We start from the raw sequence: 25656 nt of genomic DNA, 5'->3' as shown, positions 1-25656 counted from the left end.
CTCTTTGGTCCCACCCTCTGCTCTCTCCCTCCCTCGCCGTCTCCTCCCTTCCCTCTGCCGCCCCCCCCTCCCCGCGCTGATCCATCGCCAGGGAAAGAGAGAGTGAGAGGGTGAAAGAGAGAGAGAGAGAGAGAGAGAAGGGAGGGAGTCAAGAAAACTGTTCCAGCCGCCGCCAAAATGACTCAGTAACTTTTGCGCTTGGATCTGCTTTTTCAAACCTTCCCCCACCCCTCATCATCATCATCGCCACTTCTTCCTCCTCCGCCGTTTGTTCCGCTAAAGCTCGGAGATGTATTCTTCACCCCTCTGCCTCGCCCAGGTAATTAAAAAAGCTTTCTCAAACCCCCCCGCTCCCAAAAGGAGAACATTCTCCTTCGCACCCCCTCCTCCTTTTTCCTTCCTTCCTTCCTTCCTTCCCGCCCTGCTGCGCTTCGCTTCACTATTTTGCTTTCTCCTCGGCTTTTCCTGCTTTCTCCCCTGCAGTTTGGTCACCCCAGATCGCCTGCGTTTGGTCGCGAGGCGGCTGGGTTTACGGATCCCCGCTTCTCTCCCTTTTCTCTCCACCACGCTGACCTCCCCGCACACCCCGCCAGCAATTAATTTAAAAAAAAAAGAAGGAAAGAAAGAAAGAAACCGTAGTTCTTCCAATTGCAAAAAGTGTGTGCGCGTGCAGGTCTGTCGGCGGGTGTGTGTGTGTGTGTGTGTGTGTGTGTGGAGAACGGGGAAGGAAGGACAGGACTGGCGTTGTGTTCTGCAGCCCCTCCGGTGGAGGCTGCACTAGCCGTCAGATCTTTTTTTTTTTTTCTCCCTTCCTTTCCTTTTTCCGGCAGGTCGTTTTAATCCTTGCTAATTACTTTCTGTTCTTCGCTTGCCAGCTTCCTTCCCACCCTCCTTCCTCTACCACCCCCCCCACCCCCCGCGTGCGCCTCCCCGCTTTTACTCCGAAACAGTTATTATTTTTTTTCCTCTCTGCACGGCATTCGCGCGCGCGCGCACGCGCGCGACCGCTGGTCTTTGCCCGCCGAATGTGGCTGAGGCAAAAGGGTCGGATCGGGTACCGGGTTGAGGGAAGAGCTGGTTGAGGGTTGAGGGTGGTCTTTTGATGGACATATGTTTGTCGGTGGGGTGGGGGCGATGTTACTTCTCCCATATCCCATGTTGACAACTTGGTGGAAGGTTTGGAAAGGAAGCAGGTTTGGCTTGGTGGCTCTTTCTGTTCCAGGTGCACGTGGGAATCCCCCTGTGGGTCTACCAGCCGTTTGAGCCAGACAGGTGGTTAAACGGGAACGGGTGGAGTTTTTTTCCCCCTCCTTTTAAACCCCTTTTCTGCAACCTAAGTTTAGAGGGATTTAGGAAGAGTGAGGAAGTAGTGATTGCTTTACCTGAAAATCCAAGGTTAAGAACAAGTGCGCGCGCAAAACCCTGTGTTTTAGACAGTGTTAGAGAAGGCGAGTGCCCCCAGAAATGTGGGATAGACAGTGTTAGAGAAGATGAGCGCCCCCGCACATGTGGGAATGGGTTTCCAGTCTCTTGGGTTTTGGATCTAAGAATGCATCCAGAGGTTCTTACATTGTAGGCCCTATTGGTACCATCCAGGGTTCAGGAAAGCAGGGTTGGAGGGGTGGGGGGAAATGTGCCTGTACTAGAAAAGGTGTGTAAAAATGTGTGCAGCTGGCTGTGGAGTGCAGCTGTCAGAGTGAGAAGGTTTCTTGGAGCTGTTGAGCATATGGGTCTTTCTTGTATGCTCTTTCAGTGAGAGTGTGTGTGTGTGTGTGTGTAAAAATGTCGGAATGCATGTGTGAAAAATGGTGCTAGTGTGTAGCCAGATGGGAGGGAAGAGTGTGTGCCCTGCCGTTTGTTCAATCCCAAGTGTGCATGTGCACGTAGTTATTTGCTACAACTGTGCAGCTCCTTCATGCCTTAAAATATTCACACCTCATGCTGGGTATGTTTTATGGGAAAGTTGTCAGGCGGATTTGCTAAACTATGAATCCAGAGCGTTCATTGCTTGTGGAAAAGTTTCCAGCAAATATATTCTGTAAAATGCACACAAAATGTACAATGTCTTGGCTTAGATGCTGTCCTTTGCATTTTGAATTAATAGCAAGTGAAATGTATTAACACTCATGGGAAGTAGATAAGCCATGAATTCTACTGCAGATTGGGTCCGCTTTCACTGCGTAGAGCAAGCCAGTTGTGTTAACAAGTACATGGCCTGTATCACACCTTCCCATCAGTGGCCTTTGTTTTGCTGTGATTTGGGGACTACAGCTCCCATGTGCCACTTAGGGTACCATGCTCCTCCACCTAGGGTAGGCATTGCAACTTCTTCCCTAGTTCTATGGGTTTTCATCTTTTCCCTGTTGTAAGTTCTGTAGCAGGCATGCCTGATGTTGTGGTGGGTCAAATATTTGAGCAGGCACATTTTGCCTTGGCACAGCCTCACTCTGGACTTTCTATAGTTATGTCCCCTGGAGCGTGGCAGGCTATTCTTTCTCTCGCTCTTATCGATTCCTGATATTTTATTTAATTATTGAACACTAAGACTCCTCGTCCCAGTGTAACTCGTTCCTTACTGCAAATGAAAAGTGTATATTCTATAAAACCATTTCCCCAAAATACAGGGATCTCAGCTTGCAGCTTCTTAGTTCTGGGCAGGCCGAAGACTGGATGTGGGAAGCAAATGGGGCTGATTGCAATTTTATTTTCTTTCTTTTTTTATTGGGAAAGGCTGCATTTAGGCCATTTCAAAAGGATGGGGGCCTTCCTAAACTCTTGGCGTACCCCAGTTGCCTCCAGCTTGTACAATTGAGAGTGGCAGAGAAGCAGAATTATTTGGCGAAAGTCAATGGATACTTGATCCAGTTTCAAAGCTCAGCTGAAGTGTAAAACTTTTGAATTCCAAACAGTTCCTTTTTACAATCTACTTTCCACGGTTACCCTGAGGAAGCACTGTAATTTTCTGAATGAATACGGAAGGCCTTTTTAAAAATAACAATGTATTTCCTTAAAGTTAGTCCTTAGTTGAGAAAGGGCCTTAAACTGGAAAACAAATGACATGACGGTAGATACAATTGTGAGATCTATTTGTTTATTTATTTCAAATCAGACTGTATACAGAGGTGTATACACAGGTGTATAGAAAGTATGGTCAAACAAAGCTGAAGTTGGCAATTAAAGTTCTGCGAGCGCATTAAAAAAAGTGAGAGAGCTTTGATTCTGACTCTTCTTGCCACCATTTTGACTTTTTAAACTTTTGTCTGAAAAATTCTTTTTCTGTAAGGCTAATATTTTGAAAAGAAAAAAAAAAAGGAAAAAAACCCCAGAAGGACTGTAATCTGCCAGAATCAAATGTAAGGGTTACGGTGTTTCAGCTAGCCCAATAGTTTATCCAGCCATGCGATACAGGTGCCGTTTTTTCTGAAAAGACTCATTTTATTAAAAGTTCCTAACTGAGCTAAGGAAAGTCGTTGCTATAACTCAGAAGAGTTTACATTTACATTTCGCTCATTAGACAATGTATACAGTAGTATCTAGTACGATTGCACCTTGTAAAAAAATATTCCGATAAACAGAAAGAATGGAATTTGGAGAGGGCTGCAGAACAAGTTGAGTGCATTCTCTGAATTTAGGTGTGCTCTGCTAAGATCCAGAATGGGGTCTCTTAAGATCATGTAGCTTTTGGTCTCTGAATTATGCTTCTATCTGGAATTAAAACAATGTGGTATGTTTGTTGTTATGTTACTGTGGCTTTTAGATTTTTATCTGTTTTATGTTGGCTGTTTTATTTATTGTGCACCACCCAGAGTCCCCTTTGGGGGATATGGATGGCTATATACATTTGATTCATCAATCAATCCGTAATACACCCTGTTCTTATTATTCCCGCCAAAAGCCACCCTCTGCGGTAAGCTAGGCTAACGAAGGACTGGCCCATAGGAGTCTTCTAAGATTGAGGGGGGGGTGGTAGATTCTGGCTTCTCCAATAGCAATAGCAATAGCTGTAGAGTTATAAACTGCTTCACAGTGCTTTGCAGCTGTCTCTAAGTGGTCTACACAGTTAGCATATTGCCCCCCAAATCTGGGTCTTCATTTTACCAACCTCGGAAGGATGCAAAGCTGAGTCAACCTCAAGCTGGTCAAGATCAAACTCCTGGCAGTCCTATTTCTTTCCTTCTCCAATCCATTTCAGAATTCTAAATCCAAATGTCTGTGGCCACAGCAGACTAGAGATTGGGGAAAAAAAGTGGGGGAAAGATTTGTTCTGCTAGCCAAAATCCCTTTCTTAAGAATTCTCTCCCCCACAAATATTCACGAAGATTAAAAAATAATAATGATAAGGGATCTCCGAGCATGGGAAAAGTTTTCTTCCTTAAGAAACAGAAATGTAATTAGCCAGCGGTTTGGCTTGAGTCAGCTTTGTAAGTAACCATACATTGTGCCCATTTCACAAGTCAAGGAAACTGAGAAAACCAGGCCACTTGATGACTCGATGAGACAAATAGAGATGATTCTCTCTATATTGTATCATGCTGCTTTTTGACAGGGTGCATAATGAAATACCCCCTCCTTTTCCCTAGACCAGGGATGTCAAACTCGATTTCATTAAGGGCTGCACCAGAGTTGTGTTTGACCTTGGGGCAGGCTGGTATGTGTGTGGTTAAAGTGGGCGTGGCTTGCTCGATCTCACTCAGGTGCCTGTGGCAGCCGGGTGCTCTGCCAGCAAAAACAGGCTCCCAAGCTCTGTTTTCAGCTGCAACGGCCACCTGCATGCCTCTGCCACTCAAAATGGAGCTCGGGAGGGCCGCACGGTCGCAATTTTGCTTATGAATCTCTACAGATTTCTTCCGGAAATTGATCTAGAGCAGAGGTGTCAATCTCAAGGCCCACAGGTTAGATCCGGCCCGCGGGGCCATCCTAGAAACAATGAGAGACCGGCCCACGGTGCCTCTACCAGCAAACACGGGTCCTCCCGAGCTCTGTTTTCATTGGCAGAGGGTTGCAGGAGGCCAACGCAGCCAGAAACGGAGCTCGGTAGCCCGTTTTCACTGGCAGAGGCATCATGGGCCGGTCTCTCATTGTTTCCAGGGTGGCCCCCGTGGGCCTTGAGTTTGACACTCAAGGCTTGGAGAGGATTTCTTTTTTAAGAAATTCACGCCCAAGGGATTATAGGATGGTAAAATGGGAGTTACCTTGGAGCAAAAAAAAAAAAAAAAAAAAGCTCTGCAGGGGATACTCCCTTAATTGTATCTTCCTCTCCTTTCGTTTTCAATATTCCTCCTATTTCTGTGGAATAGACTGGGTTGAGCGATAGCACATTAAATGAAGCTTCAAGGATTATTGACCTGGGTCTTCCCAATTGCAAGCCAGGTGCCGTTCTCACTTGCTGCTTCTGTAGCAACGGTTGTGTGACAAGCTTTCTCTCCCAAAGGAAGACGTTGCATGCCCCTGTGCGATGCAATGTGTCACTTGGTTCTTCTCCTGAGCTTCGCATCCACCTTGGTCAACATCAATCTAATAAGCAAATTCAGCTTAATTTGTCCTAAGGCTGCTTCTGGCACCTAGTTTTCAAAACGCCCATGTAGAAAGAGTAGATTTAAAGCCTGTCTTTGAATAATGTCCATCATCTGGTTAGAGAAGATTGTTCGTGCCCATTTAATCACGAGAGAGTTAAGAATTCATTCATTCATTATTTGTCTGATTAATTAAAATGGGGGCCTGCTTAGTCTGTGGGGAAATAATCAAATTTTGGATTTTAGACATGATTTTACATCCTCAACTTAACAACCATTTCCGTCCAAAGTGACCGTCCAAAGTTACAACAGCACTGAAAAAAGTGGCTAATGACCATTTTTTGCATGGGCATTGCAGTATCCCTGTGGTCATGTGATCAAAATTTGGAGGCTTGGCAACTGGCATGTATTTAAGATGGTTGCAGTGTCCTGGGAGTCATGTGACCTTCTGACAAGCAAAGTCAATGGGGAAAACCAGATTCACTTAAACACTGTGTTACTAGCTTAGCATCTGCGGTGATTCACTTAACAACTGTAACAAACAAGACCATAAAATGGGGCGAAACTCACTTAACAAATATCTTGCTTAGCAGTGGAAATTTTGGGCTCAATTGTGGTTGTTAAATCTGTATGTCACTTCAGAAGTAGTCCTATTTTCTTCTTATTATACCACAACTTTTTCTTTCTAACTCTTCTAAAATACAGTGTCTTTTTTCCTTTCTTAGAGTGAAAAAAATGTTTTTTAAAGCTACTGCCTTCTTTCCATCTGCAGATAAAAAAGCAGATATTTATGCTAAAAATATGTCCTTTACACTTCAATCAAGATACATTTTTTATAAATTTAACTGTCTAACTTAATTGGAGGCATGTGCTTTTTATTTGATCAAAATGTCTATTAGTCTTACCACTTTACAAAGTAAATATAGCAATGCTGACTCTAAAGGAGGTTTTAAATGACTGGGATCACAAAAGCGTCCAAATTAAATGAAATCCCTCCCCCTAAGATAACTTTGATAAGCCAGGTATCATTTTTCCTAATGACAATAACAACAATAGCTTCAAATAAATAAGCACTAGTTTACAAATTCTCCATAAATTCTTAGGCCAGTGATGTCTGGCCAGTGACATCTGTAACAAGCCATAATACATCACAATGATGATTCAAAATGACAGGATGTCATCATGGACAAAATGCAACTTAATACTTGCCTGATGACATGTGACACCAGGTATGTAATGATATCATGGCACATATTCCTTTACTTGCCACCCTTTTCAAGATTCCCATCTATTGAGATGACTTCTTCGTTATGTTTTACATGGAGCTGCTTGAATCCATTTTGGGGGAATAAAGACTGGAGTGGATAGGATGGAGACATAGGCTGGGTGTGGCTGGGTGATATTTGTGGGAAGACTCACAATTCCTAGGATTCCTAGGTATAGAGAGAGGTTTCCAAGACATTCTTAATTATTTAAAAGGTATACTAAGCTAAGGTTTGCATTATATCTTGTCTTTCATGCATTACAAAATAGCAAGCAATTAAGCCATGGACTTCCAGAAACTGTGGGGAGGGGTAGGTTTGATAATCACAAAACCGAAACAAAAAGAACAGGTTGGAAGTGTCGTTATAGTGCTGTTGTACAGCCTTAAGGAAGGAACTCCTATAATAGGTAAACTCTAAACACATTGCAACCGCAAACTGCAAACAAACAGCGTCACAACTGCCAACTAACAAACCGCATCATGGCTTAATGTACTGGCCTCATTCACATAACTTTTGATATCAAGGGCTGGGTTTTCACAACATGCTGAATTGCCAATTTCTTGACACTTTTATTGGGTTAGTCACACTCTGTTGTTGTTGGGTGGTTAGAGTGCAGTACTGCAGGCTACTTTTGCTGCCTGCCGGCTGCCTGCAATTTGGCAGTTCAAATCTCACCAGGCTCAAGGTTGACTCAGCCTTCTATCCTTCCGAGGTGGGTAAAGCGAGGACCCAGATTGGTGGGGGCAATAGGCTGACTCTGTAAACCACTTAGAGGGGGTTGTAAAGCACTATAAAGCGGTATATAGGTCTAAGTGCTATTGCTATAAGTCCAACCAAACTGTTTGCAATTAACTTATCTGAAAGGCTGAGCTGCCCACCTTTGAGAACTGTTAGTGACACTTAGAAGGGAAATGGTTGTTTTCAGTGGGCACATCAATTTTATTTTTTACGATGCATCCTTCTCCTGAAGGCTCACTTGCTTAGCAAGAAATGGCTTTTAGCATTGTCCCAAGGATGCTTTTTCAAAAGGCAACTGGACTACTTTTGTTATTCCTTGAAGATGTTTCACTTCTCATCCAAGAAGCTTCTTTAGTTCTCACTGAATGGCAGAGAATGGAAGGATTTATGTTCCTTGCAGTCATCTGGTTGTTAGTCCTCTTTCTGAGAGTCATTGAGGCCACCTGGAAGTTTATCCGTGCCCTCAGGGTCACCTGAATAATGCAGATGGAGATGGAACTGTCTATAAAAGGACTGTCTATGGAGATTCTCAGGCATCCAAGCTGTGGTTGTTCCAAAGGTGCTTTTTCAAAAGGCAAATGGACTTCTTTTGTTTTTCCTTGAAGAGGTCTCACTTCTCATCCAAGAAGCTTCTTTAGTTCTGACTGAATGGCAGAGTGTGGAAGGATTTATGTTCCTTGCAGTCATCTGGTCATTAGCAGTCCTTCTGAAAGGGCTGCTTTGTTGAAATTGTAACTGTAAGTCCAGTTGCCTTTTGAAAAAGCACCTTTGGGGCAATCCTGACCTATCTGACTAAGAAACTCCGTAGACCTTTTAGCGCTGATTTCCATCTGTAAAATTCTGCTGATCTGAGTCCTCTTGCTTTGTTTTTATCAGTTGTTCTGTCGTTCACTGGGTTTTATTTGGAAACTAGTCACTGAATTCCTAGCAAATTCCTAACCCCAAAATTCCAAAAAACAAAGACCTGGCATACAAGGAAATGCCCAGTGTTTTTGCATTCAGGAATGAGTTGGGAGAGGTTTTCAAGAACTGGCATTATGGTTCTTTAGCTATAATTTTGCTCTATGTCTTTTATGGAAAAATATCCTTAGGGGATTTTAAATGGTTGATTTAGTTCTGAAAAGAAATCTTTGCTTCAAATTTCCCCCTTGCTGTCACCCCAAAATTGCTTCTGCTCTATTCCAGGCATGCACAGAATGTCACCATCCAGCTGAGAGATAAATCTGCTTCTCTGTGAATTCAGAGTGGCATGGAGGGGTTTCCCCCCCCCCTTCTCTTTCTTTCTCTCCCGCTTTGCAGTTCCCCAATTAAAGATTAAAACCCTGGCAAGTATTTCTCTTGGTGCTGTTGTTTGGGAGCGGGCATAGCACACAATACGGATTTGGGAACATCCGTATTCCTGGCAAGGTGGCCAAGGCAGCTGCTGGTGCCACTGTAGCTTGGAGGAGTTTCCCAATGTGATCCGAAAAGCTCAAAATAGCCCTGGCAAACTTTGTGCCACTCCTAGCCAGGACTTCAGAGTGACCTGCTTGAGTTGTATCCAGGTCCTTGACTGCTTCTCTCTCTCTCTCTCTCTCTCTCTTCCTGTCTTCCTGGCTGCTTCTCACCACTCCAGAACTTCCCTTTCTTCTCCTCTCCATTCAGAGTCGCTTTCTTGCTTCAACTGGGGACTTGCTGTCTGTTCTGCTATGGTTTCCTGGCTGCTTTTCCCTTCTGAGAACAAAACAAAACAAAAAAACCCAATTTTCTTTGCTTCACCTTTTGGTTTTGGTTTTTTTTAAAACTTATATCGAGCAGCTTCTGGGGTGTTGTGGTTGTGAGTTTGGAAGGCAAAAAATGAGGGGGGAAGGGGTCAACCTATTTTCCGAAGCACCAAAAGGCAAGAAGCAATGGATGTTAACTAATCAAGAAGGGAAGCAACCTGGAATGAAGGAGAAACTTCCTAACAGGACAATTAACCAGTGGAACAGCTCGCCACCAGACATTGTGGGTGCTTCTTCATCACTGGAGGCTTTTAAGAAGAGATTGGACAGTCCCTTGTCTGAAATAGTATAGGGTCTCCTGCTTGAGCACGGGGCTGGACTAGATGATCTACTAGATCCTTTCCAACTCTATTATTCCATGTTCTGTGTTCAAAAACGGGTGAGTTGGGAGGATTGATTGATGAAATATATACACCACCAATGCTGCCAATCTTTTTTTTTTTTTTTGCCAAAAATTGTCTCCTATAGATATAAGCCCTGAGGATATTGGGAGAAAGGTTCTCCGATCCCCAATAACTCAAGCATTGTTTCCAACTGCCCATTTTGCAGTTCTCCAAAATATTCACATTCTTTTTCTTCTGTTGCCAGGTGTTTTCATCTCTCCCTTAGGCAACGTAAATGAATCTACTTGGTAGAATATAAATTAATTTCAGGAGTGGGCATTGTGACCAGGAATTTATTTTGGCAGTAGCACCAATATATTAGAAAAAGAGTTTTTGCCATTTCCCAGACTAGAACAGTTTATTCCAGAGGCTCACAAACGGTGGTAAGTGGACTACCCTTGATGTGCAATCCTGAATTCAATGGGTTTGCAGAAAAGTTGCCAAACCGTTTAGATTAATATTGGAATTTGTCCCTGTTCTTGATCAAGCATGTGCTTTTAAGAACTCAGAGTACATTATCAAGCAGAATGTATCAAACAGGATGACAGTATCTAGGATAAAGGCCAAGGGAGCTGGTCTTCGCATTTTCTGTTCAGAAAATAGAATTTCTTTGATGCACGAATGCAGAAGCCAAAGACCCCAGCATCAAATTTATTAAATATGAATTATATCTTTACTTCTTCAAGTGAGTCCATTGAGGTTGCCCTGCTTCAATTTTCAAGGCAAAGAGATTATTGAAAACCACTGGTTCATTCAACTACAGCATCTGTGGTCGCTTTTTTTCTGAGGGTCCCATTAAACCTGGAATAAGGGTGGGATGGGGTAAGGTCTTAGCTGTAAAAATCTGGTTGAGCAATAGGAGGCAGCAAAGAATGTTTTTGGCCTCCCTTTCCTGCTGTCTAGCTGTTATTTGGATCATTTGTCCACTTCAGCATCTTTAAGATGTGTGGACTACAACTCCCAGAATTCTGGGAAATTCCAGAAATACCGGCTGGGGAATTGTAGGAGTTGAAGTCCACACATCTTAAAAGCTGCTGAGATGGTGAAGTTTTCTGCATTTTGTATCTGGTAGTCCTAACTCTGAGCATGCAAAGCCAGGAAAGGAAAGGAAAGAAGGAAAGGAGGGGAGAGGAAAGGAAAGAAAAGGAGAGGAGGAAGGAAGGGAGGACCTTTGTAGAGAAAAAGGAAAGAAAGGTTTATTGAGAAAATATCTGTAAAATGGGGAAAAAGCAGAGAAAAGAACAACAGAGATCACTGTACTAAACTGAACTCATTGAATCTTGTGCTGCAAAGCTTCAGTTAAGACCAATTGCAATTCAGACTATCCACAATTGAAATATAGGAGTTGTCACCTGACAGGTACCTTGCAGGTATATTGAGAGAGAAATATGCTGTTGGTAATGAAAATGACTATCCTACCCACCCCAGTCCTCTAATGACAAGTCTTTAAAGTCAGAAGTGAAGACACCCTAATTCAGCCCTTGATTTTCTTTGCACCAACTTGGAAGTGCCAACCTTTAATTAACTTACAGGGTTTCTTAGTGGTCTCCCATCCAATTGTTAAACTAAATCTGGCCCTGCTGGAACCAGCCAAGGTCAACTAGATGCTTCCAGCTGCTGGGACAGTGCTTGGTCAAATTAAAAGTTATTTTCTGGGTTAAGGAGACAATCTAAGTTTTACAGTATTTACTCAACCCCTGCTACAAACACGTCTTCTGAAGACACTTTGAACATCCTCGGAATCTCCTGTCAAAAGGTCAGATCTGGGAAATATTTATTTTGGGAATGATGAATCCATCTGAACTGGTCAAATCTGAAAGTAAATACAGGTAGTCCTCGATTTACAACCGTTCATTTAGTGAACATTTGAAGATACAATGGCACTGAAAAAAGTGACGACTGTTTTTCACGTTTACGACCATTGCAGCATCCCTTGATCATGAGATCAAAATTAAGATGCTTGGCAACTGATTCATATTTATGACGGTTGCAGTGTCCTGGGGTCATGCAATCACCTTTTGCAAACTTTTGACAAACAAAGTCAATGGGGAAATCAGATTCATTTAACAACCAGTTACTAACTTAACCATGGCAAGAATGGTTGTAAAATGGGGCAAAATTCACTTAAGAACTATCTCACTTAGAAACAAAATTAGGGCTCAATTGTGGTCGTAAGTCAAGGACTACCTATACAGCAGAAGACTTTACAGTACTAGTTCTCAGATCTTTTGGACAAAATATTCCTAACCTTGGCTGCCAAGTAATTCAGCTTTCATTCTCTGCAATGAAAAGCTACCATTTAAAATGGTGTTTCTCAACTTTAGCAGGTTGAAGATGTGTGGATTTCAACTCCCAGAATTCCCCAGCCAGCTGTGCTGCCCAGCTGTGAAATTCTCAGAATTGAAATCCACATATCTTCAACTTACCAAATCAGAAACACTGGCTTAAAGGGAAAATGCAACCAATGAAGAAAAACCCCATATTGATTTTGATTTGTAGTCATCAAGAGTCTCGAGAAATGTAGAACCGAGTTGGCTGAACTCTTGGTAGTCACCCTTCCCAAACTGAATGTATGTGCAAGTAAGCAGGGCAGTTTGCAAACGGAGAAGAACATATTTCTCCGTATCTGAGATAGAGAGAGAGTAGCAGAGCGTGTGCACGAGGAAGGTTACTTGCAAAGAAAGGGCCCAGTGTTTTCTTTTAACAATGCACAGTACTTGACAGGAACACTGAAAAATGTGTAATCTTATCTTCCCTCTCTCACTTTTTTCTTTTCTTTTCTGTTCTTCCCCACCCCATACACCCTGGCCAAATTTAATGCAGTGTTGGGGTTATTTTTTTTTTTCTTCTTTTCTTTGAGAACCAGCTGGGGCAACGAGAAGGGGAGATATTTTTTTACGGCAAAGAGAAAAAGAAGAAAAAGCTCTCTTGTAACCACCCACAACAAAAGTAGTCTTTGATAACTACTTCAGCCTTAAAAAGAAACCTCAACCGTATAATTCTGCCTCCTTCACCCACCTTTCAGATGTAAATGGTCAAGTTTGGTTCCTTCTGCTAGCTAGGATGGATTTAACGCTGTTGAGGCAGGCCATGTTTGTGACAAGGGACAAGAACATCCATTCAATCTTTCTCCAGTGAAAACACAAATATTTATTACATTTTGATCCCATGTTTTCTTCAACGACCTCTCTGTGGTTTCTCTACCTTCCCCTGTTATCTTCCCAAGCCACTCACTTCTTGATAGGTGAAGCTGCATAGGAGCGATTAGTCTAAGCTGAACGGGTTTTTTATTTTTAAAGAGACATTTAAACGTGAACTTAGGCGCTCCCTTTGCAGTCTAATGTGATCTTGTGTAATGTCCACTCACCCATAATGCCAAGCCAGGATCTTTTAACGAGGGTTTGCTGAGCAAGTCATAATGAATTGCTCTGCACATCACTCCTAAGGCTGAAAAGAAACAAGTGGCACCCTGGCTTAGCTTCGTTTTTCAGGCAAGCCACTTTTTCTCAGTCCTTTAATACTAGGCCAGAGGTAGAATGTTAAGGGAGAAATATAATTTTGGGGGGATTTTTGAAGCATATTTTTTTTAAAGAACATGTTTCGCTGGGTCAGATGGCATTCAACATCCTGTTTTCCACATTGGCAGTCCAAAGTAGTACCTTCCAATCTTGGACATAACTGGATTTGTGGATTTCAATTCCCAGAATTGTACTGCCAGCATGGCCATGGATAAGAATTCTGGCAGTTAAAATCTATACCCTCTAGAAAATTGTATTTATTTATTTGAATCCTGCCTTTCATATTTTTACAAATAACTTTAAGTGGCAAACACATTCGGTAAACCTTCCTTCTATTTTCCCTATAACAACCCTTTGAAATGAGTTGGACTGAGGGAGAATAACCAACCCAAGGTCACCCCAGCCGCTTTCATGCCTAAGGTGGGACTAGAACTCACAGTCTCCTGGCAGTTGACCCAAACTCACCCAGCTTGCTTTCATGCCTAAGGCAGGACTAGAACTCCATACTTGCCTAGGGGGGCTGCTGTGTTCTGTAACTGTTCCCTCCATTCAGTGGAAATGGTTGTTGACCCCGTCTCACCAGGTCCAACTGGAATCCAATATTGTTAGTCCCCTCATTTAAAGAATGCCATCTAATGGGATGAAGGAAGTGAACCCTTTCTGTCAGAGCCCCTGGAAGATCAGACTCAGCCCAATCCAGTCAGTTCTTCACAAAATACTGGAGACCTGGTTGTATTCCATGGCACAGAGATTGAACTTAAGATGGCCCAAGAAATGATACTGCTTTGTTGAATGTTTCCTGGATTTATTCTGGGTGACCATTGCAGTGTTTTAATTTCATAGATTATGGACTGTCAAGTCATTTTCAACCCCTAGCATAACAATTTTATACTTATTTTTGAAAAAATTATATGTTTATATGTTATCTTCAAACTTGTTCTTCATACATGCTTGACAAAATAAATAAATTAAATCCATTCCTAACCTCATCTTTCAAATCAGTGGTGCCTCCAACACCACTGTAAAGTCCATTCCCCTGTGCTGCTAGTCACCTCCTTTCTTCTCTTTCCTTCCATCATTCCCAACATTACGGATTTCTCTGGCGAGTTAGATCTTCTCATAATATGTCCAGAGTAGGATGATGCGAGTCTGGTCATTTGGGCTTCAAATGACAAGCGTGAGTTGAAGGGTTTTTTTTTTTTTTAAAAATGTCCTGTTAATATTGTGCTGTTGTTTTTATTGTGTATCCAGAATTGCATCTTTGAGATGGGCAGCTGTATAATCAGATCCAACAAACAAACAAATATTTGGAGATTGGCAGCCTCTTAACACAGTAGTTAGGTTTGTACTTCATGAATAACAGCCAGTTGTTGATACTATAGATGCGTGTATTACTTAACTGCACACACTTTATGTTATCTATCTGTGTAATACAATACAGGTAGTCCTTGACTTACAACCACAATTGAGCCCCAATTTTCTGTTGTTAAGTGAGACATTTGTTAAGTGAGATTTGCCCCATTTTACGACCTTTCTTTGCTTCTCAGAAGGTTGTAAAAGGTGATCACAATGACCCCTGGGACACTGCAACCGCCAAAAATATCAGTCAGTTGCCAAGCGTCCAAATTTTGATCAGGTGACTATGGGAATGCTACAATGGTCCTAAGTGTGAAAAACGGCCATAAGTCACTTTTTTCAGTGCTGTTGTAACTTTGAACAGTCACTAAATGAGGACTACCTGTAACGAATGTATCTATTTGTAAAATTTACATCCTGAGTATATTGTTGTTTTTTAAACAATCACAAAATGAAGGGTTGAATTATTATTTTTTGCCATCATTCCACATTTGTCAAGGCAGTTTTAATGCCGTTGAAGCTCCTTTTCATGTCTGCAGCTTGTGGAAGTCGGTTCCGTTCTTTTATTCCTTTTTCTTACTCCGACTGAGTGGATGGCTTTACAGGAAGGATCAGTAACACGCAGCAGCCCTAATGAGTTTACATCCACCGTGAAGGAATCTCCTGTGCCGAGAGTGTTAAGGATCCATACAGGCCTCGATGCTTTTGTACCACAAATAGATAGCTTAAGTGTTCAGTGCAGTAAAAGTGCATTAATATTGAATTGCCTCTTTCACCTCACTCTGCCTTTCACCACTCCTTTTCCTGTTCCTGAGTAAACCACATGAGCCATATAAGAAAGCAGCAGCATCTGATTCCAAAAACCTTTAGAAAATAAAAATGTGCAGGTAGTCCTCGACTTATGACGACAACTGAGCCCAAAATTGCTAAATGAGATGTTTGTTAGGTGAGCTTTGCTCCTTTTTGTGACCTTTCTTGCCACCGTTGTTAAGGGAATCGCTGCAGCTGATGAGTTAGCAAGCTGATTGTTAAGTGAATCAGGCTTCCCCATTGACTTTGCTTGTCAGACGGGTTGCAAAATGGGATTACATGTCCTTGGGACACAGCAACGGTCGTTAAGTATGAACCAGTTGCCAAGCATCTGAATTTTGATCACATGATCCCGGGGATGCTACAAAGGTCGTAATGTGAAAAATGGTCCTAAAGTCACTTTTTTCAGTGCCATGGTAATCCAGTTTTGGTCACCACACTATACAAAAAGATGTTGAGGCTCTAGAAAAAGCACAGAGAAGAACAACCAGGATGATTAGGGGACTGGAGACTAAAACATATGAAAAACAGTTACAGGAACTGGGCTTGGCTTGGCTAGTGAAGAGGAGGTCCAAGGGATACATGATAGCAGTCTTCCAATATTTGAGGGGCTGCCACAGAGAGGAGAAAGGGGTCAAGCTATTATTTCCCAAGGCCCGACAAGGAATAATGGATGGAAACTGAACAAGGAGAGATTCAACCTGGAAATAAGGAGAAATTTTCTGACGTGAGAACAATCAACCAATGGAACAGAAGTTGCCTTTGGAAGTTGTGGGAGTTTCACCACTGGAGGCTTTCAAGAAGAGACTGGACTGCCATCTGTCAGAAATGATGTAGGATCTCCCACTTGGACAGGGGGTTGGACTAGATGACCTACAAGGTCCCTTCCAACTCTGATTATCTGTTATCTGTTAACTTTGAATGTCATGAAATGAACTGTTGTTAAGTCAAGGACTACCTGTACTAATAAAGTTTGTGTTAATATATATCACAGATCAGCAACTCCAACCCTCCCCCATAAGGTATTTCTTTAAAATAAAACATCAAGCTGTGATTTCATTACGGATCTCCCTAAAATCTTTTGGAGATCCTGCCCATTATAGGAGCAAATACTTGAGTGTATAGAGTGGCACTCAAGAATCCTACTAAAGATATTTACCAAGCATATACTTTCCTATATTTAAATTTCACCTTTGTGAACTTTCTGGAGGAGGGCAGAATTCAAACCCCCGAATTATTAGAAAGGCTTTAGTAGAAAAGTCGTTGCTTTGTATACAAGGAGAGCCAGAGTTTCCTTCTCGAGGGCTCTTAGTTGAAGGAGAACTGCGAGGAAAGATAGTTTATGCAGAAACCCTGCGCATATCTTGCTCCTTAGGATCAGGGGCAAAATGGTTGAAGGAATACAGGTAATCCTCGACCTACGACCACAATTAAGCTCAAAATTTTCATTGCTAAGCATTGTGAGCTTGCCCTATTTTATAACCTTTCTTGGCACCGTTGTTGAGTGAATCACTGCAGTTGTTAAGTGAATCTGTTTTCCCTATTGATTTTGCCTATCGGAAAGTCGCAAGAGGTGATTCTATGACCCTGGGATGGTCATAAATACAGCTCGGTTGCCAAGCGTCCGAATTTTGATCACATGGGACCATGGGGATGCTGTAACAGTTGTGTTAAAAAAAAAAAGGTCACGTCACTTTTTTCGGTGCCATTTGAACTGTGAACAGTCCCTAAGTGAATGGTTGTAAGTCAAGGACTACCTGCTTATTGCCTCTGGTCCCATGCGGATCAATCAGCAGGCTTGTGTAGTTCAGGATGGCTTGCAGTTACTGGAGGCTTCTTCCCAGCCTTGCTCTTCACACGGAAGTTGGCAGGGCTCCACCTTCCTTCTTGAGTTGGCACCAAAGTGCTTGGCTTGAAGTTGTCCGTCATCCTGGCAGATCCCCACTCCAATCACTCCAGCTTCTGTCCCCAGCCACTGCCAGTTTCCTGACTTCCTTCCAAGCTGATGGATGACAACCATGAAACGATATTCTGACTTTGTGATTGTCCAGGGGTGATGTCAGAAGAAGAGAAGGCCTTGCTTTAAGCCAAAGCAGTGAAGGCAAACTTGATTAGGTCCAGGGGTGGGATTCTACCAGTTTGCACCTATTCGCTAGGGCAACAGGCTGACTTTGGAAAACAGCTTAGAGGGGGCTGAAAAGCACTGTAAAGCGATATATAAGTCTAAGTGCTACTGCTATTGCTATTGCATTCCTTGTGATTCTAAAATAGGGGTAAGGAATTTTTTAAGCCATAAGACTGAATGGGCTCGTTGCAAATACTCAACTGTCTCCATGATGTCATGCTGTCCTATCCATGCGCTTGTACAATTGATTCCCATAAGGGCATTTGTGAACACACAATATAAAATAATTGATCGATTGATTGCGTCCCAACAAGTCAGTGTCGACTCTTAGCAATCATATAGATAGATTTTTCTCCATGACAATTTATCCCTAACCTAGTCCTTCAGGTTATAAAATAAAGGGCCAATTAAAATTAAACCATAAGAATGTGCTCCCTTTTGAGTTAGTCCATTGATCCATAGAGCTGGCATTGTTTGTATTGATGGCAGGATTTCTAATATTCAGAGAACAGAGGTTGCAATCCTTTTTACAGAAATCGTTGTGTTTCTTCTACAGCAGCATGCTTATGTTAGTATATATGGTAGGCATAGGAGTAATTCTTTGTTTAGTGACCTCAATTGGAACCAGCAACTCTGTCATTAAGCGAAGCAGTTGACAAGTGAAGCTGTGACTGTGCCTTCAATCTTACTTCAGTTTTCCTTTACATGTAGTCCTCAATTTATGGCCACAATTGAGCCTAAAGTTTTATTGCTAAGTGAAGCATTTATTAAGTGAGTTTGCCCCATTTTACAATCTTTCTTGCCACAGTTGTTAAGTGAATCACTATAGTCCTTAAATTAATCAAACTGTTGTTAAGTGAATCTGACTTCCCTGTTGCTCGTCAAAAGGAATCAGGTAACTCCAGGGCACGGCCACTGTCGTACAAATGAGTCAATTGCTAAGCATCTAGATTTTGATTACACAATTGTGGGAATGCTACAATGGTCATAAGTGTGAAAAGTGGTCATAGGTCACTTTTTTCAGTGCCATTGTAATTTTGAATGGTCACTAAACGAACTGTGATAAGGTGAGGACAATCTGTACTTTACAGACCTTGTGAGGATTGTAAATGAGAAGACTGGTTGCCAAGTTACTTTCTCATCACAATTGTTACTTGGAACAGTCTCTAAATGAGGCAGTTGCTAAATGAAGACAACCTGTAATCCAAGTTCAGCCCATAACAAAGTGGTGGGATTTCCACAGTATGTTAGCCTAGACCAGAGGTCTCCAAACTTGGCAACTTTAAGACTTGTGGACTTCAACTCCCAGAATTCCTCAGCCAGCATAGCATAGCTGGCTGAAGAATTCTGGGAGTTGAAATCCACAAGTCTTAAAGTTGCCAAGTTTGAGGACCCCTGGTCTAGACCATGGGTGTCAAACTCAAATCTTAAATCTGGCCCGTGGGGTCACCCTGGAAACAGCAAAGGACCAGCCCTTGGTGCGTCTGCCAGCAAAAGTGGGCTCCTGAGCTCCGTTCCCAGCTGCGACGGCCTCCTGCAACCCTCTGCCAACGAAAACGGAGCTCGGGATCCTGTTTTTGCTGGCAGAGCACTTGGGCTGTCACAAGCACCCCTGACATGAGTGACATCGAGCAGGCCACGCCCTCTAAGGCTACACCTCCCCTCCCCTCGAGGTAAAACACAACCTTGATGTGGCCCTCAATGAAATCAAATTTGGCACCCCTGGTCTAGACTAAATTGAGGATGGCTTTCTTGTGACTCAGTCCATTTGGGGCTGATCAGAGCTGATTTGGAATCAAAGTAAGCAATTAAATAAATAAATCCGTTGTAACATTTGGGAACTAAATTAAGCTATAATAAAACATGCTTGTTGAGGGCATTACATCTTATGTGAACCAGACCACCACGCTGAGCCATCGTATGGTTGGGTTGGCCCAGTGCTTTTTGTGGTCTAATTCTTATAATTGTGTTGAGCTCACCTGGGTTAACTGTGTGTTGACATAGCCAAGGAATGAATGAAAGCCTTGTGCAGAAGCCAAAATGATCCGCATATGGAAAAGGGAGATAGTTGTAGTATCTGGATTGTCGTTGGATTGTAAGTTGAGGGTCGGGAAAAGAAAGCTGCTTTTTTCAAAGACATCCGAGATGTACAGTTAGCCCTCAACTTTCAGCCATTCGGTTAGTGACAAAGTCACAATGGAACCGAAAAAAGTGACTTTCAACCATTTCACACTTACGATGATTGCAGCATCCCTGTGGTCATATGATCAAAATTCGGAGGCTTGGCAACTGGCATGAATTTATGACAGTTGCAGTATCCCGGGGTCATCTGGTCACCTTTTGAGACCTAATGAGCAAAGTCAACAGGGGAAACCATATTCACTTTAACCACTGCAGTGATTTCTTTAACACAACTGCTGCGAGAAAGGTTGTAAAATGGGGCAAAAGTCACTTAACTGTCTTGCTTAGCAGTAGAAATTTTGGACTCCATTGCAGTCCTAAATCAAGGACTACCTGAATATATCCGTGGCTGGAATTCAGTGGTGGGATTCAAAAAGTTTTACCACCGGTTCGGTGGGTGGGCGCGCTTTGCACGCATGCGCACACTTTGCATGCATGCACCAACACTGCGCAGGCGCAGAGGTGTTTGCACAGGTGCAGAGGCATTCCAACTCACCTCCTGCAAGCCTGCACTCTCCCGGTTGCTTCAGTAGCTGCCGCGCGGCATTCTTCTGTGCCGTGCAAAGCAGCTGCTCTTCAAAAGCAGAGGGTAAAAGTGAGTATGGGAGCCCAGGTGGGCAGGTGGGCCCAACAACAGAGAGGCAGAGAGAACCGGTTTGGTCTCCACTGCTTATCGTCACTACCGGCTCGGTAGAACTGGGCCAAACTGGTAGAATACCACCACTGCTGGAATTGCTCAGGAGAACTTGTGTATTTGTAAGCAAGGCATCTCTGAAGGCCCACCCCGCTAAGGAGAAAAAGAGCAGTATTTGTGCCTTTGCTGTGACTGGACTGGTGCCTCCTTCTTTGAGAAATGGATAAGGCCCTCGTGACTCAAAGTCTTGGCCAGGCCTAGATTAAATTACAACAAGCAAGCGCCATGAGGGATGACACTACTTGGAAACGGCCATTGAGATGACGTGGAGCAGCCAGATGGATTTCCAGCAAGAGCTTTACACTGATCTTATCTCCATTCCTCTGGCTTCTGATTTGTTTCTAGGCCCAGTTCAGGCCTGGTGTTCATCTGTAAAATCCTAAAACAGAGCTGGCATAGGTGGTGGGGCCATGGGCCATTTAGCCCCTCTTAACAGGATCCTTTTTAAAATCCATCGGCTTATCGGAAGACATTAAAATATAAAGAAAGCAGGAAAGAAAAAGGCAAGTACCAAAATACAGAGAAAGTAGAAGTAAAAAAGAAGAAGAAAAGCAAGATGATGCAAAAATACAGTGCTACATTTAAAGTTTTAAAAAAGTAATTAAAAAAAGAAACAAAAGGTATTTTTTAGTGATATATCTTTCCCTTTCTTTCCATTTCTGTCTTCAACTAACCAGCTGTGGTTTAAATCGTGTTTCTCAACCTTGGCAATTTTAAGATGGTATGACTTCAACTCCCAGAATTCCCTAGCCAGCCATGCTGGCTAGGGATTTCTGGGAGTTGAAGTCCCCTCCCCCCCACATCTTAAAATTGTCAAGGTTAAGAAACACCAATTTAGCTGTTTGAACTTTGCATGAAACAGTAATTGTTGTTGGCTTCTATTTGAGTCCTAAAGGCCATGTTTCATGTTGTAGAATGTAGATATATACCTGTGATAGCGAACCTATGGCACGCATACCACAGGTGGCACGCAGAGCCATTTGTGCCAGAACGCGAGCTGCAGGCAAACTTACCTCACTGGGCATGCGCACGCCTCACAGCTGATTTTTGGCCAGTTTGAGGCCATTTTCAGCCTCCCAGAGGCTTTAGGAAGGCTTCTGCAGGCTTTTCAGGACGAAAACTAGGCCTGTTTTGTCACTTCCTGTTTTTCCAGAAATACCAAAAGTGACAAAACGGGCCTAGTTTTCGGTCTGAAAAGCCTACAGAAGATTTAAAGCCTCTGGGAGGCCGAAAAAGGCTTCAAACCGGCAGAAAATCAGTTGTGAGGCGCAGTGCAGGTAAGGGGGCAGCAGGGGAATGGGTGGGTGGAGATTACGCATGCATGCGTAGGGGGCATGGTGGCGCACGCATTGTCTTCTGGGTGCTGGCACACGAGTGCAAGCGCGTGCACAATTTTTGGCACAGGAGCCCAAAAAGGTTAGCCACCATTGATATATATATACTGTCAATTTTGCCATTGTGGGATATTCTCCAGTTTAATTCCCCCATGCTCATACCGCCAGGAAAGATATCTTTTTTTCCAATGTTGTGCTAGGCTAAACAGGATTGTTGAGATGTGACAGAATGGTTTCCCCGCAAATCTGAGACAGAGCTACTGTTATGTAAATCCTCAAATAGGCTTATGGGAGGTTTAAAATACAAAGACCTTCAGCCCTCTAAACATATTCAGCTAGGGTGTTAGGTTCTGAGCAAAAATGAGGTCAACCACTAGAGAAGAGAAAAGAAACGCAGAAAATGCATTCACTGCTGTCCTCTTGTGGTTGCCCAGATTTTGGCAGCCAAGATTTAATAGCTGAAGTCCAGGTGATTTTCAGCTTAAGACTACAATCGGAACCAGAATTTCTGTTGGTAAGTAAGGCAGCTGTTAACTGAATCACAGCCAACTTTACAACGCTTTTTGGCATGGTGGTTAAATTACCGCAATCGTTAAGTGAACAGGCAGTCGTTAAGCGAATCTGGCTTCTCCCCCTTGACTAGAGGGTAGTTAACCATGACTGGAGAGGGGTAGAAGTGTTAGTAGACCACACTGTAGGTAGTCCTTGACTTACAACCACAACTGATATCAGAATTTCCATTGTTAAATAAGTGGCTGCTTAATGAGTTGCGACTGATTTGACAACCTGATTTTTGCCATGGTTATTGAGTGGATCCTGCAGTTGTTAAGTGAATCATGTGGTCCTTAAGTGAATCCGGCTTCCCCCATGGACTTTGCTGGTTGGAAGCCAGCTAGAAAAATCACAGGTGGCAATCTTATGACCCTGGGTCACTGCAGCCATTGTAAATACATGCCGGCTGCCAAATTTCTATCATGTGAGTACAGGGATGCTGCAACGGTTGTAAGTGGGAGGATCAGTCATAACTTAAGTCATCTTTTTCAGTGTCACTGTAACTTTGAACAGTTGTTAAATGAATGGTTGTAAGTTGAGGACTTCCTGTACAGGTTTGTGACAATGATTGGGTTGGAGGCACTCGGTAGGCAGCTATAGCTATGTTAAATTGATCCTACCCTTCCTAATATTTCCCCCCTGTGCAGGGTTGAAAATAAACCAGGAGTAGCAAAGTGGTTTTGTACAACTCGGTCTATTTTGTTGCTTCTCATTTCTCACCTCTTGTTTGTGCAGTAGTGGCTTCTCTAAACCATAGACAATCAGCAGCTCTTATTCAGATGACTAGCTAAATATTGGTTAAGCCATGCTAATTGTCACTAGGAAGTACACCTTGACCACATTCTGGCCATAGTCTGGGTTGAAATTATCATTAAACCAAGCAACCATGGACTTGGTGGCTGGTCACAGAATGGGCTAGGCTAGGCTAGGCTAAAATGAGGTTGGATAGTTTGCATTTTAGCATAATGGGAAGGCAGCCAGGTAAAGCTATAGTATAATATGGCTGGTTTGTTTGGACATCCCTTGTTCTGTGGAACTAGGAATTGGGTTTACGGAGATACTCAGTCATCCAGGTCATGGTTGTCCCAAAGGTGCTTTGCCAAGAGGCAACAGGACTTTCTGTTTTTTTCTTTGAAGACGTTTTGCTTCTTGGATGAGAAGCGAAATGTCTTCAAAGAAAAACCAGAAAATCCAGTTGTGTCTTGACAAAGTACTGTTGGGATTGAAATTGGGTTGTTATCCAGGATAGGGTGCTGTGGGAACCCGGTAAACCAGGTCAGCATACAGGCCTCTTGTAGATCCACCAGAAACACTCCTTGTTCAGAGATAAAGCATCTGCTTGGGGGTTTTAAAGCAGGGGTCGCCAAACTTGGCAACTGTGGACTTCAACTCCCAGAAGTCCACAAGTCTTAAAGTTGCCAAGTTTGGAGACCTTTGTTTTAAAGGTCCTCAAACCGACAGGCCCCATAAAAACAATCTTGGCAAGCAAACAATGGGGAGATGAATTCCCATCTGTCTGGAGTGCTGCTAGTTGGAGTTCATGGGATGAACTCAGTGGAACAAGTTCAGGGTCAACCGTCTTCCTATTTCTGATCTTAATGAGGTTCTACAACAGAGGTGGTATTCAGCAGGTTCTGACCAGTTCTGGAGAACCGGTAGCGGAAATTTTGAGTTCAGAGAACCAGCAAATACCACCTCTGACTGAAGATTTTACAGTATCTTTCCCCTGCCATGCCCATCAAACCACGCCCACAGGACCGGTAGTAAAAAAATTTGAATCCCACCACTGTTCTACAGCAACCCTCAACAATTCTTTCTTGTATAATTCAAGCGTTGATCCACCACTGCCATATATGCCATACTGTAGATGTCTCAAGGAATTTTAACAATTTCTTTATTTTTTTAATTTTAAATTTTATTGGTTTTTAAAAACAAACATAAACAAACAAAACATAAAAACATCAAGCTATCTTCCATAGGTGTACATACAGTGTGCTGGTTGGTTTACAAATTGTTTTGTGCTTCCATTTCGTAGTCTTCAATTACAGTTACATTACATATGATCTCATAATTGTCAATCAAAAATTAAATACCTTAGTATCATTATTAATCAATCATTTGACTATACTTTTATTCATTCATGTTTTACAAGATAACCATAATTTACTTAGATCTTATAACAGTTCATATTACCAACCCAAATCTATCCTAAAATCATTTTGTAGATTTAATAAGAAAGAAGTACATCTTTGTATATTTATTATTTTCTAAAAGTCTATATAATTCATTACTGTACTTTATTGTCTAACCATTGATAGAAAAGATCCCAAATTTTATAAAATTGTTTATCCTCTTGTTCTCTAATTTCAAATGTCAATCTACTCATTTCAGCACATTCCAATATTTTCTTAATGATTTCCTCCTGCGATGGTATTTTCTCATTTTTCCAGGTTTTAGCAAATACAATCCTAGCCGCTGTTAATACATTTACAATCAGGTATTTCAAGTCTTTACTATATATTTCAGGTAAAATTCCCAATAAAAATATCTCTGGTTTCAAGTCTATATGATTTTTTTTTGTCATTTTTTCCAACCACATGTGGATTTTAGTCCAGTATTTTTTAGTATCCTCACAAATCCACCACATATGGTTATATGAGCCAGGTGTCTAGTGACATTTCCAACATTTTTCAGATTTATTCTTGAACATTCTTGCTATTCTTGTCGGGGGGGAAATGCCACCTGTAAAACATCTTATACAAATTTTCTTCATATGCTGTTGACATTGTCATTTTATAATTTTGAGACCACAATTTTTGCCATTTCTCTAAATCGATCCCATATCCAAAATTCTTCCCCCAAGCAATCATAGTTTCTTTAACTTCTTGTTCTTCTAGTTTAATTTCTAATAAATATCCATACAATTTTTTAATCACCTTTTCATCAGTACCTGTCAAAATCTTATCTAAGTCAGTCAGTTTATCATAGAAACGTTCTGTTTTAGAATCTTTATCATACCTTGAATGTATTTGCGCATATGAAAACCAATTCCTCTAGTTTTTGCATAGATTTAAGTTCACCCTTTTCATTCAATATTTCACCATATCTAACTGTTTGTTCCTTTTTGTATATTATAGGATACAAAAATGCTTCAATAGTCGATAACCAGACTGGAATTTTCAAATAACATTGTCTTTTAATCTTCTCCCAGTTTAACCACAGAGACTCCCGTATATGTCTCCTAAAATACCCTTGGGTTTTAGTTCCTTTGTACCATAAAAAAGCATGCCACCCCAACAACAAATCATGTCCTTCTAATGGCAAAAATCTAGTATTTCTTAGTGTTATCCATTCCTTAACCCATATCAGATTTGTAGCTTGGTAGTACAACTTCCAATTAGGCAAACCAAATCCTCCTCTAATT

The 25656-nt window shown here is 42.2% G+C and overlaps 1 protein-coding gene and 1 long non-coding RNA gene across 14 annotated transcripts in view; both read left to right on the top strand.

Moving 5' to 3' along the window:
- LOC148128400 (uncharacterized) overlaps positions 1–25656 on the top strand; it is a 271264-nt gene that overhangs the window by 8617 nt on the left and 236991 nt on the right. The window lies entirely within an intron of this gene.
- The window catches only part of NFIC (nuclear factor I C), a 184663-nt gene that overhangs the window by 6800 nt on the left and 152207 nt on the right, over positions 1–25656 (top strand). For 7 of the 13 annotated variants that reach the window (XM_026698949.2, XM_026698947.2, XM_087922796.1 and 4 more), the window contains exon 1: positions 63–319. The exons of 5 other annotated variants lie outside the window; for them this stretch is intronic. In XM_026698949.2, the coding sequence (XP_026554734.1) occupies positions 290–319 (30 nt within the window). In that variant the 5' untranslated portion in view covers positions 63–289. Of the gene's footprint in view, positions 1–6; positions 320–25656 lie in introns of those variants that run through there. One more of the 13 variants, XM_087922791.1, reaches the window with a different exon arrangement.

The sequence above is a fragment of the Pseudonaja textilis genome, chromosome 1 (assembly GCF_049901715.1).
Source record: "Pseudonaja textilis isolate UNSWEBS1 chromosome 1, rPseTex1.2, whole genome shotgun sequence".
NCBI lineage: Eukaryota > Metazoa > Chordata > Lepidosauria > Squamata > Elapidae > Pseudonaja > Pseudonaja textilis.
The sequence above is the reverse complement of the archived record's forward strand: the minus strand, read 5'-3'. Positions and strand labels throughout refer to the sequence as shown.